The sequence below is a fragment of the Magnolia sinica genome, chromosome 15 (assembly GCF_029962835.1).
Source record: "Magnolia sinica isolate HGM2019 chromosome 15, MsV1, whole genome shotgun sequence".
Classification (NCBI taxonomy): Eukaryota; Viridiplantae; Streptophyta; class Magnoliopsida; order Magnoliales; family Magnoliaceae; genus Magnolia; species Magnolia sinica.
This window is the reverse complement of record NC_080587.1, coordinates 9,159,365-9,174,421: the sequence shown is the minus strand read 5'-3', so window position 1 is coordinate 9,174,421 and position 15,057 is coordinate 9,159,365. Positions and strand designations below refer to the sequence as shown.

Sequence of the window (15,057 nt, the reverse complement as noted above, 5' to 3'; positions counted from 1 at the left end):
ATCCTCTGCCTCTCTCTCTCAGGAAAGGCTTCCTCTGATTTCTCAACAGGAAAGAACTTCGAGATCGAAGCATTTTGCGGCGATTTTGTTACAAATCCGTGGAAAACAGGTAAATTCGTGTTCTTTCTTTCAGATTGCGTTGATTTTACATCGAACTGTTGATATTAGGGTTTCGCTTTGTGGTAAGATCGATTGCTTGTTGTTGTTAGAGACTGTAAAAATCTTCGATGGAATCTCTTGCTTTTTTTAAAAGAATTTAGAAATTTTGGGAATGATATTTACCATATCTGCGGAATTTCGACGTTCGAGACCATAAATCCATGAATAATCCATCTTTAAAAAGAAAAAAAGAAAAAAAGGAAAGAAGATATTTGGGCCATTTGAAAATGAGAGGCTTTTAGCGAATTTCAATATTTGAAACTGTAAATCCTCGATTGAATTTCAGTCGATTATGATGTTTTAACGGATGATTTAACATCTGGTTTTATTATGTTTGTTTGCATCATCTACTGTTTTTTCTCTCCCTTTTTGAGAATTCATGAAAAGTTGAAGAAAGTATTGGGTGAAGATGAGGCGTCAATGCCCTGAAGACTACAAAGATCCAAACCAAAGAGAATCAAAAGACTCAAAAGAATTAAAAAACGGCTTGCCCTGAAGACTACAAAGATCCAAACCAAAGAGAATCAAAAGACTCAAAAGAACTAAAAATGGCTTGAGACTTAGGGTCTGAGTTATCTGAATGCCTCATTAGGATTACCAAAATGATTGCGAAAAATTGATTGTTGCACTCTGCTTAAATCGTGCATAAATGCTCAAGAAGAGAGCCTCCACAATATTTTCCTTTCATGGTCGAAACGACCCCCATGCCACAAATGAAAGAAAGAGTCAATGGATGCCAACATCACCCAGCAACACTGGGAAATATCAAAGAATCATTGTCACACTAATCTCAGGAAGATGCAATGCGAAAGTGATAGATGGACTCCAAATCCCGAAGACCCACACTACTGACATTAGGAACAATCTTGTGTCTCTTCTGAAGATTGTTAATTGTTAGCACTTCGTTCTTGCCCATTAACCAATCAAAGGTGATGACTTTAGGTGAGCCCCTGTACAACCAAATATACTCTATTGGATCGTGACAAGCTGGGGAAGGAGTGCGCAACACTGCATAGAAGGATTTAATAGTAAAACTCCCCGATCTGTCCAACCTCCTTGCCCAACACCCTCTGTTAGACACAAACAGGACCGTAATCTGCTGTATAGAAATATCACCATTTCCTCAAATTTTTCATGTTACAAATTCCTACACCAAGGACTCCAAACCACTCAGCCTCCCAGAATTGAGAAACATTGGGAGATGGCCATCTCCCTCTCAAAAGCAATACAAGTCAGTCTGGGGATAACCCAAATGGAGGATTGTCGGCTCACCAACCATCCTCCCAAAAAAACAAGTGTGATTGTCATTTCCCTCCGAGTATAAACCATCCTCCACTCCAAATCCGCACAGCCATTTCTCCATTAAGGCCAAATTCATGGTTTTCAAGTCCCCAGTCTAACCACCTCTCTCTTTATATATATATATATATATATATATATATATATAAAGAGAGAGAGAGAGAGAGAGAGAGAGAGAGAGAGAGAGAGAGAGAGAGAGGTCTGCTCACCTGCGCACCAGTTCTCACGAGAACTCGTGAGAACTTTTTGAGAACTCATCTTATGTGATATGAGCACAAAATCTGAACCGTCCACATGATGTGGCACCCCATGAAACCCCCGAGGCCCAACTTTCACCCTGATCCAAAACTGTAGTGTGCCATATCAAAGAGAAGAGAAATCAAGGGAGGAAACTATTTTCTTTTGCCATGGCCCACCAGAGTTTTGGATCAGGGTGAAAGTTGGCCCCTAAGGTTTCATGGGGTCTTGCATTATGTGGACGGTTCAGATTTTATGCTCATATCACGGGAGATGAGTTCTCAAAAAGTTCTCACGAGTTCTCGTGAAAACTGGTTTGCAAGTGAGCATTTCACTATATATATAAGAAATTACTAATTTTATTAGAAATAAGAAACAAAAAAGACTACTTGAATATCCATTAAAATGGTGGATAGGCATCGCCAACACACATCTTAACTTCATCAACCCCTTCTTTAGCAAGTGTATCAAAGAGTTAGCATCCCAGAGCACATGGCTAAAGAAACCATAATAGAGTAACTATTCAATTTTCTTACCCCTAGAAATATGTTTCCAAGTTGGGGTTGAAGAATCCAAAATCCAAGTGATCTTGTTAGAAGAGTTGTCAACAATAAGAGGGTGATTTGAATGATCTCTAGAGAGATCAAAATACCAATCTTTAAAGCTTTCAAGTTCCAAAACCACTTTGTTAGAATCTACAATACCCGTTTGGCTGGAGAAAACCAACTTTAATCTCTCAGTCATTTCTCAGGACTCACCCAACCCCAGATTTTCCAGGTTTCCCATAACTCCCACTGGCTTAAAGATTCAAGAACTCAACTGGAGGATGAACCCATTGGATTTTTTTACTTGAAGAATTATTCCTCTCCCTTAACACCAAGCCCCAATTTCCAGCAGTAATCTCACACTAACATGTACTATTTTTATGTTTTTATGTTCTCTGTCTATTGACGTTGTTTGAACACTTCCCTGTTTAGACTTTAGAGTATGCAGTGAATGGTGCCTATTGCTTAGGAACAAGGCCCTTCCTAAGCTGCTCTGAGCTAGTTTCTCAACCATTCTTAATTTACTTTTGTAGGATTTTCACATGGTAAGCATGGATGGAGATCTTCTTAACATAAAGAAGTGGATGGTCTTTTATCCTATTTATATAAATTCAAAGAAGACAATAGCTGAAGGGCGCCGGATTAGTGCAAGTAATGCATGTGAAAATCCTACTTGTATGGAGATTGCGGATTGCTGCAAGTATCTAAAGCTTCCATTTGCAATTGAGGTCTGTTGTCTTTCTCATGCTGTTCTTTTCTAAAATCAATTTTGAATGTTTAAGGTCTCAGTTAAATATCGAGATTCCTTGTTTGTCTGAGACCATTATCCATTACCTTAATAGACAAAGTCTCTTCTTCAGTTCTTCTGACCTTTTGTTTTTGAATAATATCTCTTTGTCACCTATCCCCCCCTTTTTTTTTAAAGCCTATAAAAATGTCCATCCAAGGTGGGATTTGACAACAAATGGTCTATTATTGAACCATGCACGAAAGCATGCATAGTAGCAAAGGTGCATGCCATGTATCATATAATTCTACTTTCTTAAATGGGAGATGATAGGATGGATATAGAAGAAAGAATGTAGTAGAGTCATCTCTTCACAGTACAAGTGGCAGGGTGATGTATCAGTCGGGTCCATCCATCTACTAGGAACTAGCATTGATGGCTTATATTTAACTAATCAAACCTAATAGACAATCCATCCATCACATTTTTCTATTCACTCCACTTAATATTTGGCCATTAACTATTTTCATTTTCTTCAGTCTCTTTGAGCGCCACCAATTCAATGAATAGGCCTGTCTAAGAGATATGATGTTTTAAGCATAATCCGTCCAAGTTGTGGCAAGTAGATGGAACCTGATTGATGCATCACCCTGCCACACATATTGTGGAGAGATGGCTTTACCGTATTCCGGTTCCTCTCTCTCCTGTATCACTATCTTCTCCCTTCTTGAAAGAGTAGAAGTGAACCAATAAGAAGACATGTACGAATAAGAGCAAAAATCTCTGTAGCATTACTCGATATCTGGCATTTGGAAATTGAAAAATAGCTACTTGTTGCAGGTTGACAAGGCATATCCACGTGACTTCATGCAGAGAGGGAGGGTGAGAGTACTGCTTAAATATGAAGATGGAACTTTGTATAATCCAACAATAAGTTCAAGTAAGGATCAAACTTATGGAATTTATGCCCTTGTTAAAGTCCTTCTATTCATAATTGAAATGGCCTTTATTTTCTGAACTAATTGTGGAAGGACGTAATATGAAATTTAAAGATTTCAGTCTATGAATTTGCCAAAAAAGAAAAGAAAGGCTATTGTGCGTCTGTGTGTTTGGGTTGGTGGGAGGAGGAAGGGAAGGAGGGAGGGAGTATGTCTTCATTGCCTCTTACATGATGCCCTCGGGTGATGCGTAGGCACTTAGAAATTGCATACGTGGCATATAAATAATTCAAGTTAAAACCGCACAAACTATGGATAAGATGTATCAGGAACCAAAATTTATGCTTATTCAATTTATCTGACTATCTGATTGGTGGACATTAAATGGTTGAAAATGAAAAGCATCCAGTGGTCCTATTTCAACAAACGAGTGTCCAAGAATCAGAGGTTCGTCTTGTTCAAACAATCTGATTTTAGGATTGTGACTTAGCAGCAGCACAATTTAGTCAGTTTAGTTTAAGTCAATGTATGCCACGTTTACAATTTCTGTGTGCCTGTTATTAAGTGTCATTCACAGCCGAAGTATCAAATAACCCCCCCTATAAATAAAGAGAAATGCTCCAGTGCTTTCAGAGCACTATAAGTTATAGTTCTCCTAGTTGCATTGGGATACTTAGTCCAATCCATTGATCTAGACTGCTCATTTGGTCCAATTCACATTTTATGGGCTACCTTGAAAACATCTTACTAATATGGAAAATGTTAGCCATTTGATCAATTGCCTTAATATAGATGGTCAAGATCATTTGTGCAAAAATAGGTGTAATCATCAAGCTGATCCATCTATTTGTCAGGGACCATTATGGATTGCTTTTTATTCTAAAGAATCACTTTTGTCAGGCAACCATAGCTATTTAAACCATATGTTTGGAAAAAGGATGGCTATAGAAAATAAGGTGAAATCAAGAATGGATTAGATCATCCAATCCATGGGAGATGAATTTTAAAGGGAAATGGAATCGAATAAAAAATAAATAAAAAAAATCCATGGGATTTTGGCATATTTGTCCATGCAACGTGTTCTAAACTTAGTGGCCAGTTTGAGTGGATTGGACTGTCCAAGTGAACCGATGCAAGAGCACTTAAACTTATAGTGCTCAGAGAGCACATGAGCATTTCTCATAAATAAAAGAATATGTTTGATCTTTTATTTTTTATTTTTATTTTTATGTACAATTGATTGTTATCAGTAAACCTTTAAAAAGGCCTTTGGATGTACAAGTGAGTTGAATTGAGAGCATTCAGTTTAATCAGCAAGAAACAACAAAAGGCAATGATGTTTCGTGGTATTCATAATTGTAATAAGTAGCCGTATAGTTGCCATTACTCTTCTTTCATGTCCAACTTGAAAGTGCGTAATTTCAATTTGGAGATCAGTCCCACTTTATTCCACTTGCTTAATGATTTTAGTTGAAGCTATGAACATGTGGACAATACAATCATATGGCCCACCTGGATGACTGGAATCTGGACGTTACAAGTGTAAGGTCCATCTTATCTCTTTTCTCTAGCATTGTGACTCCTCATATTTGAATCCTATGGTGTGTGCATGCATCAATTTGTAACAAGTGAGGCATTTTCAGTATTATTAATTTTTTTTTTAAATTTTAGTGAATAAAAGCAAGGGAGGTGGGGACATCCATCCTTAACTCTCCTCTTCTTTCATTCTTTCTCTCCTCTCCTCTTTCTCTCACATCTTTTAATAAACCACAGGGTATCAGAGCGGGTTTGATCAAGCAAGTGTCCTCCCTTCCCCTAAAATTATTTTCTCCTCATTCTTCTCTTCTTGTTCTTGTTAGTGCCGATTGTAACCTAAGTATTGCATGTTATGCAAGAGCATCTTCGAAGATGCCCTGATGATTTCCAAATGTATTAAATCCATTCAATGCTATTATTTGCACATCTAAGTCAGGATATAATCTTTTTATCACATTTCTTAGCTTGACACCAACCTCATCATCCTTGACATATGATTGGGCATATATGTACCTCGGATTTAGATAATAACTTGCTGCATGAAGATCATAGTGGAGTTGTTGTGTCCATCTGACTCATGGAATATCATTCCCAAGTGGCAGTACACTATGAAGTTGATCATGTGGCATCTGGTTGGACTACTCCAACTATCATACATAATTGTGCATCCTTTGGCTTGCCATTTGGGTCTAAAGGTAGCTAGCCATGTTTGTCTTCATATTCGTATACTCTACATATGTTTTCACATTCGCATACTCTGCATCTATCCATTTCCCCTAATCTCCTTGGTTGTGGGTGCCTTAATTCCTTCGCCTGCTTCTATTGTTGCATCGATTATCACTTGCCAGCATGGGGAGTTGGCTGCGTTTGGTATGTATAAATAACTTATATGTTGCCCTACCCACCTTCTCAATGGCAGTTCTACTCCACATTTGCTTAATCTTCTTTTGTTTACTTGACTCCTTAGTCCTTCCTAAACAGGATCAAATCACGTGAGCATCTCTTGTGGCCAACATCCACAGGCACTCCCACTCTTACCTACTACCCCTCTTCCCATATGGACCCCCTCCCACCAAACATGTGTCTCTCCTAGCCATAGTCACTTCCCGATCTAAATATTCATCAGATTCAACATTCTCCACATCACGAAGGCTCATATACTAAGGACCAAACACCTCTTGTTGAACTTCACTTTTCTTTTTCTACATAACATCTCATTTCCCCTTCTACTCATCCAAACTTTGTTGCATTAAGATCATTACCTCTTTTGGCACTTGGGTACACCCCTACCCTTGGCCCTTTTGATGCGGCAAATGTTACTTAAGCCATAGTCACCTTGTTTGTTGCGCAAGGGGAGTCAGATAAAGTTTATGGGTTGAAGAAGGCGATATATGCTGGAATGAGAGGTGGGCCTGATTACTCTTTTTCAAGAAAACGACCCCTCTCATATCCTTATGGCGGAACCGTTGCAAATGATAGTCGACTCCCAGACCGATCTTCAACCACCTGATACAAACAGAGCAAATTTGTTAATCAAAATTCAAAAGAAACGATGGATCAGAGAAGCCATCGGTAAGGTAGGGAGATCCCTTGGTCTGTCTTTTGGGGATAGGCTGGAGGATTACATTGCTTTATTCCAATGCATAGAAAATAGAGGTAGACCCATTGGGATGTGCCGACCTTCATCAAAGCAGTTAGTCAAGATTTCAGGCAGTCGAGAGTTACAACGGCTACAAGCAAGCCCGGGTTTTATCTCCGCTTTTATGTCAACACCAAGACGCCAGGGTAATCGGGGAAGTGTGGTTAGTCAATGAAGATCATTTCTTGGAATGTCAGGGGGGTGGGCTCTAAACACAAAAGGAGCCTGATTAAAAATTCCATCAGTAGAAAAAATCCGGACGTTGTTTGCTTCCAAGAAACGAAGGTCTCCCATTTCAAGGACTACCTTCTGACTTCATTGTGGAAGGAAAGGGATGTTAAGTTCTTAACGGTGGACGCGGTGGGAAGCTCGGGCGGGATCCTCATTGCTTGGAAATCATCCAAGTGGGATCTTATCTATTCCAACGCTACCACTTTTTCGTTGTCAATTATCCTCAAAGATAAGTCTTCTTCTTTTCAGTGCTTGTTGACTGTTGTTCATGGGCCTAACAATGACTCTCTCAGGACTGCTTTTTGAGAAGAACTTACGCTGGCTAGAGCGTCTTTCTCGGGGCCTTCGTGTGTGGTGGGCGACTTCAATATTACCCGTTTTGCGGAGGATCATTCAAGAAGAAGAAGGCCTTCCGCCGCTATGCTGCGATTCTCTGATTGGATTCAAAAGGAGCAGCTTATTGACTTACCTCTTCTGGAAGCCAGATTTACCTTGTCCAATGGGCGGGCATATCCTACCCAAACCTGGCTAGATAGATTTCTTTTCTCTACGGAGTGGTTCGAGTCCTTCCCATCTGTCCAGCAACTCATCATGCCTCGCACTACCTCGGATCACTGTCCTCTCCTCTTAAGTGAGGAAGATCTCAATTGGGGACCGAAACCTTTTTGGTTCAACTTTGCTTGGCTCCAGTTAGAGGGTCTTCGGCAGAAGATCATCGACTGGTGGCAGTCCTTCCAGGTGAAAGGGTACGCTGGTCATCGATTACTATGCAAGCTCAGACTTCTCAAGACTAATCTCAAGGAATGGAGGCGGGAAGTGTTTCGGAAGAGAGAGGCTGAAATCGAAATGCTCCAAGCTGATCTCCAGCGTTTGGATGCGGAAGCCGAATCTGGCCCGATGTCGAAAGAGATGATGCTAAGGCGTATATCTATTATTCAGGATCTTTCAATTATAGCCCAGGAAGAGGAAGCCTCGTGGAGGATAAAATCCAGATCTAAATGGATTGCTGAGGGGGACAAGAATACCAAGTTCTTCCATAATATGGCCAACATGCACTCTCGATCGAAGGCCATTCTCAGTATTTTCGATAAGGGAAGTAGAGTTGAGGATAGACAAGAGATAGCTGATCTTGCGATAGCCCATTTCAAAAATCTCCTGTCCACTGATAAATGGGTTAGACCGAAATTAGAAAATATTTCTTTCAATTGTTTGCAGGCTGCTGATGGTGACCAGTTGGAATCTCCATCCCTGGAAGAGGAGGTTAAGGCGGCAGTTGAGGCATTGGGTGCTGATAAGTCTCCAGGACCAGAAGGCTTCCCGATAAGTTTCTACCAGAACTTCTGGCAAAGGGTTTGGCTCGATGTTCTCTCCTTCCTTCAGGAATTCTATTATAGAGGCAGATTATTGAAGGGTCTAGGTGCTACTTTCATTTTGCTCATCCCCAAGGTGGCCGGGGCTGCTTCGTTCGCCGAATTTAGGCCCATTAGTCTGATTGGGAGTCCTTATAAAATCTTAGCGAAAGTTCTATCCTCCCGCCTCTCAAAAGTCATTGGGGTTCTCATCTCTAGTAATCAGAATGCCTTCATCAAAGGTAGACATATCACGGATGGAGCTCTTATTACTAATGAAGTTCTTCATTCCTGTCACAAGTCTAAATCTGAAGCTGTCTTTTGTAAATTGGATATTTCTAAGGCTTATGATCATGTTGAATAGGATTTTCTCCTCTACATGCTAACTCGGATGGGTTTTGGTCTCAAATGGAGGAGGTGGATCGCTGAGTGTATTGGTTCGGCTCAATTTTCTGTTATCCTGAACGGCTCTCCCTTAGGTTTTTCAAAAGTTCGAGGGGTCTTCGGCAAGGAGATCCTCTTTCCCCCTATCTTTTCCTGATTGTGGCAGAGGCGTTATCCCAAATGCTGAAGAAAGAGCGGGAACAAGGTATTCTTCGAGGCATATCAGTGCCAGGTTTGGTGGCCCCTCTCACGCATATCCAATTCGCTGATGATACTCTCATTTTCTTAAAGGCCACGGAAGAAAAAATTGAACACCTCTTCATTGCTATCCGCTGTTTCGAAGTAGTTTCGGGTCTTACGATCAACTTCAGCAAATCCAAATTGCTCGAAGTAAACGTTCCTCAGCACACCTTACAGAGCTATGCGGATACCCTTGGTTGCAGCGTAGAGTCTTTTCCAACATACTTTGTTGGGTTATCCCTTTCCATTGGTCCCGTGCCGAAATATATGTGGGACAAGGTCATTAGTAAATTTCACAAGTATCTCACCTCTTGAAAAAGTCGGTATTTGTCTCTTGGTGGGAGGCTGACCCTGATTAAATCCGCTCTTTCTGGTCTTCCCCTATACTTTATGTCGTTGTTCTCTTGTCCGGGGCCGGTTATTAAGTGCATTGACAAAATCAAAAGGGACTTCTTATGGTTTGGAAAGGAGAATCAGAGGAAGTTCCACTTGCTCGAATGGAAAGAGGTGTGTAAAGTGTTCAGAGAGGGAGGTGCAAACGTCAAGAATCTGAAGCTTATCAATCTAGCGCTGTTGGGGAAATGGTCCTGGAGATTTGCGTCCGAAAAGACGCCTTGTGGTGTTCAATAATGAAGGGCAAATACGGCATGTCCCAGGGAGGCTGGTGGCCTAAACATTCTTCCTATTACAAGGCTTCCTACATATGGAGGGGTATTCTAAAAGCAAAAGACCCTGTCTGTTCCAATAGCCGTTATGTGTTGTGAGATGGTGCTTCAATTAGATTCTGGGAAGACATTTGGTATGGGGAAAAAGCTCTCAAATTCCTATTCCCTCAAATATACAGGCTGGCCCTGGATAGGAATATTTTCATTAATAGGTGTTGCTACTCCACGTCCGATCACCCTATTTGGGACATCAGATGTATTAGAAATCTAAATCAAGGTGAAGCGGACGAATATGTGGATCTTTAGAAGTGTATCTCGGATCTAAAGCCGTTCAGTTCTCAGCTTGATGGCATTGCTTGGCCTTTGGAGAAAACAGCCTTCTTTTCTGTTAAATCTCTCTACGCAGCAATTTATCCAGTGGCACAAATCAGAAGCGACGTCTCTCCTTTTCTTTGGAAATATCAGGCTCCTCCTAAGTATCTTTGTTTCGGGTGACTGGCGAGCCGAAATAGAATCCTCACCATAGATAATTTGATGAAGAGAGGCATGCAGCTCGCAAACATTTGTTTATGTTGTATGCACCACGCCGAATCAGTTAATCATTTACTTGTTCATTGCCCTTTCATCACTTCTATTCTCAACGACTTCTGTCAGCAGTTTTCGGTCAGTTGGTGCGCTCCTGAATCAGTTGTGAAGATGTTGTCTGACTGGCATGGGTTTAAGCTTGGAAGAACCAATACAATAATCTGCGTATGGCTATCCTTGCCATCTGGTGGGCTGTCTGGGAGGAAAGGAATGAAAGGTGTTTCAACGATCGATCGTCCTCAGTTAGGGTAGTAGGGGCTAAGGCTAAAAAATGGGTGATCGAATGGGCTTTTAATGTAAATGCTTTAAAAGGGGTTGATTTGTCGTTTCTCGGTGGCTAGGTGCTCGCTGCTATCTCAGCAGTCTACTCCTTGTTGTCTCTCTCCTTTTCCTCCTTGTTTGTTTTTTCTTTTTTCAATAAAATTGCAGTTATCTTTAAAAATAAAAAAATAAAAAAAAGAAGGCGATATATGCATTGAAACAATCTCCCCGTGCATGGTTTGACAAGTTTAGCAATGTAGTGTTGGCATATGGATTGTGGCAAAGTCGTGTTGATCATTCTGTTCATATGCAGAGGTGTGTCTAGACTAAATTGTTTTGGTTGTATGTGGACAATATTGTGGTGACATGTAGTGACAGTAAATGGACTGAGTACCTTAAGTGACATCTTCAAGGTGCCTTTCTAACAAAGGACTTGGGTCCATCTTTGGTACTTACCTGTAATAGAGGTTAAATCAAAAGAAGATACCAATCTATCTCAAAGAAAGTATGTTATGGATTTACCTGAAGGAACAGGTCTCCTTGGCGCTAAATCCATTGGACACCGACATATCCAAATCACAAGCTAGTTGATGACCAAGTGATTTGTTTGAAGATCTAGAACGATACTGAAGACTGGTGGGAAAACTCATTTACTTGACTATCACTAGACTTGACATATCATATGTGGTGAGTGTAGCTAGTCAGTTCATGAGTTTTCCTAGAATCTCATATGTGGATGCAATTGTTTGGATTCTTCGGTATCTTAAAGGAGCTCCAGGTTAGAGAATATTGTGTAAGTGACACGATCATCTTCATATTACAAGGTACTCTGATGCAAATTGACAAGTTCTCAGGTGCTCCACTGCTCGATACTGCTCATTTGTGGGAGGTAATTTAGTTATTTTGAAGAGAGAAGCAAAGTGGTTGCACGGTCTAGTACTGAAGCAGAGTATCAAGCAATGATTCACGCCGCATGTGAGTTTATGTGGTTAAATAAGTTCTAAATGAAGTGGGGTTTGCTGTGAATACTCCAATGCATTTGTTTTGTGATAATCAAGTGGCCACTCATATTGCATGCAACTTGGTTTTTCATGAGAGACTTGAGCATATTGAGATTGACTACCATTTCATATGAGAGGTATTTCATGTGAGAGGTCTCAAGTGGTGAAAATTCTCTACACTGTATGTTAGATCTCAAGATCAGCTAGCTGGTGCGTTTAGTAAAGCTCTCAAGAGAAATCAGCTTGAATGTTTCTTCATATATATGCACCAGCTTGAGGGAAAGTGTTGGAAGTTATGAACATGCGGACTGTACTATCATATGGCCCACATGGATGACTGTAATCTGGATAGTACACTTGTACTGTCATCTTATGTCTTTTCTATAGCATTGTGGCCCCTCACTTATCATATTTGAGTCCTACGGCATATTTGTCAATTTGTTACAAGGGAGGGGTATTTAGGGTATTTTTGGTTTTTCTACATTGAAGTAAATAAATTCAAGGGAGGTGGGAATGTCCAACTTTAATCCCCCCCCACCCCCCTCACACACACACATCTTAAATTGCAATTCAATGGTACAACCTAAAGCTTCCTTAGGGAAGATTCTTTGCTTTGAAGCCACTGCTGCGACGTGATCATTATTTCTTCTCCTCCTTACCTTTTCTGGTTGATTTCTCTGTCCTTACAATGGAACTAAAAGTTGATATTGCTATTTAAACATACTTTCCTTTTCCATCATTTTCCATCATCTCTGGTAATGGTACCTTTAAAAAATAATTTTAAAAAATAGAGGATTATTTGTAGCAGGTAGGCCTAGCCATGGATGTTTAGAACCATATGATGATTGCTGGTTCAGGTAGCTGATGTGAATGCCAACAAGTTCAAATGCAACTGTGCATTTGAAGGTTGCCATACGCAGCCTACCAGATCATTACTAAAAGAGAAAACTGTAATGCTGTAATCCATCCTAGAAGTATTCACGAGTGGTGTTTGTGGGGCTACCAAACCTCTACAACGTTGTCGTTGTTTTTTGCAATTATTAACAATGCCAGTCTATGCAGAGAAATGCTTAATCCAGTTGAATCTTGCTGGCATTTAACTGAATTTCATGTGTATGATTATGCTAAATCAACCAAAACCACATAATAATGGATTCCAGTTTCAAGTGCCAGATTTTTATGTGAAACAAGATAACCACATGAACCTTTCATGTCTAAGATCGTATGATTCTGCTAAAGCAACCGAAAACCACATAATATTGGATTCCAGTTTCGAGTGCCAGCTTCTTCTTTTTTTAATAGGAAAAGAAAAACGAAAAAAGATGTGTTTGTTTGGATAACATGATGCATCTGCATGTTTCTTACGAAGCTTGCTATTATTTGATTCTAGGGAAACAACTGATGCTCAAGGTTGCCGAGTTAGTCCCAAAACACCCTGGCAGGACCACGAAACAGGAGCCTTCAGTGACTTCTACTTCAGGAACTTCCAAGGCAGGGAAGAGTGGAAGAAGGAAGAAATGATATACTGGTTCCTCAAATGATGGAGGGCATCTTCTGCCTGTTGCTTTGCATTGAAATACAGGGTTTTACATTCATGGTGCAGGAACTTCTGAGGCAGGGAAGGGTGGAAGAAAGAAGAAATTATAATTGGTTTCCCAAATGAGGTCTTAAGGACGTAGTTGGCTTTTTGCTTTTGCATTGAAACACATGGTAACATTCATACTAGGTTTTGAATTTCTCAACAAAATTGATCATTTTCTTCTTCTTTGGAATGTTGTTATTTCTTGGAATGGCTGAGGGTCCGTTTGGGTAGGACCCTGCTAAATCTGGATTTAAACCGAATCCTGATATTGGCAGATACCATCCTTGCATGTCAGATTAGGCTTGTTGAAGTGGTGCTATTACAAATATGGAAGTTTTAGGAAAAAACAAAAAAAATAAAAAAATAAAAATCACAAAGGCCCTGTTTGGATGACAGTTCTGAAATTAGTTACTAAAAAGCTTGAAAGGTGGATGGTAGCTTATTAAAACTCATCAAAAAATGTTGTTTGGGTGACAATGTCTATCTTGTGTTTTTTAATTATAATGCCATTTGGAGCCCAATAATCAATCTAGTATGTCTTAAAATTTCATTAAGGGATCCTTAGCTACAATGGATTTGGATTTTTAACTTGAGAATCCCAGTCTACGATTTTCAATCCATGAGATTTTCATTCTCACTGTTGTGTCTGTCAGCTTAGGTTTTCAATCCTATGGAGTGTAGGAGCTGTGTTTGGCAACCTAGATTTGAAAAATGTCATTTTATAGAGGGGTGAGCAGTTATGAGAACAGGAGAGGATTGAAAATCCTTCAATTTTACAACTCACCTTTTAGGATTTTTTTAATTTTTTTTTAAATTTTATTATTATTATTATTATTTTTAAAGGGTACCCTTTTGAGGATTTGTAATCCAAAGGGCCTGTTTGGATTGTGAGAAAGGAATTAAAAAAGAAAAGAAAATCGATGACTTTTTCATAATGGGATGTTTCAACAGGTTTGGATGGTAAATGAAACGTTAAATTTCAAAATGCAATCGTTTCTATGTTGACTTTGTTAGTGCTTTATTTGAATTTCCACTTCATATTCAAATAAGACCCTCAAAATGGAATCTATGAGAGCCAGTGCTCATGAAAAATATTTGGAAATCAGCATTGAATAATTACGGCACTTACTAAGTGAATTTGAAATCCACCAAAATCAAGGGTGCTAAGCACAACTTGCTTTCAAAATCCTGATTGCGAATCATTACCGCCCAAAATCCATGCTGAACCTCTATGGGTGGCTAGGAGTTTCCAATCTCAAGGGGATGCCACATCCACTTTTTTTTTTTCATGGAGATGGGTGGATGTGTGGCTAGCAAAACTTCCCTTGCATTGTGCTTGGGCTAGATTTAGAACCATATGATGGTTCACCACCATTTCAAAAATGGTAGTGAGTCATCCATTATACACATGGCATCGTTTCACAACAATCCATACCGTCCAAATAGTTAAAAGACCAATTATGGATGCAACATAACCTAAAAGTCAGACTAAGTTGATGACAATAACCATCTGATTTTGACCTTAGAATTTGAGTCACTTTCTTTTTACCGTCCATTTAACAGCCATCAATTGGATGGTTAAGATCAGTCGATGATTGCCAATTTTTATGGTTTAGATGGGTAGCTGCACAAGAGTGCCACATCTGGGGAGATGGTCACCACCATGTACAAAATGGCAG

General features: G+C 39.8%; 1 protein-coding gene across 1 annotated transcript; it reads left to right on the top strand.

Annotated features, from left to right (window-relative positions):
* LOC131227475 (signal recognition particle 19 kDa protein-like) lies at positions 1–13,561 on the top strand. Its single transcript, XM_058223261.1, has 4 exons — positions 1–109; positions 2,774–2,968; positions 3,808–3,907; positions 13,187–13,561. The coding sequence occupies exons 2-4, from the start codon at positions 2,783–2,785 to the stop codon at positions 13,315–13,317; spliced, it is 417 nt and encodes a 138-aa protein (XP_058079244.1). The 5' UTR covers positions 1–109; positions 2,774–2,782; the 3' UTR covers positions 13,318–13,561.
* Positions 13,562–15,057: the final 1,496 nt, after the last annotated feature.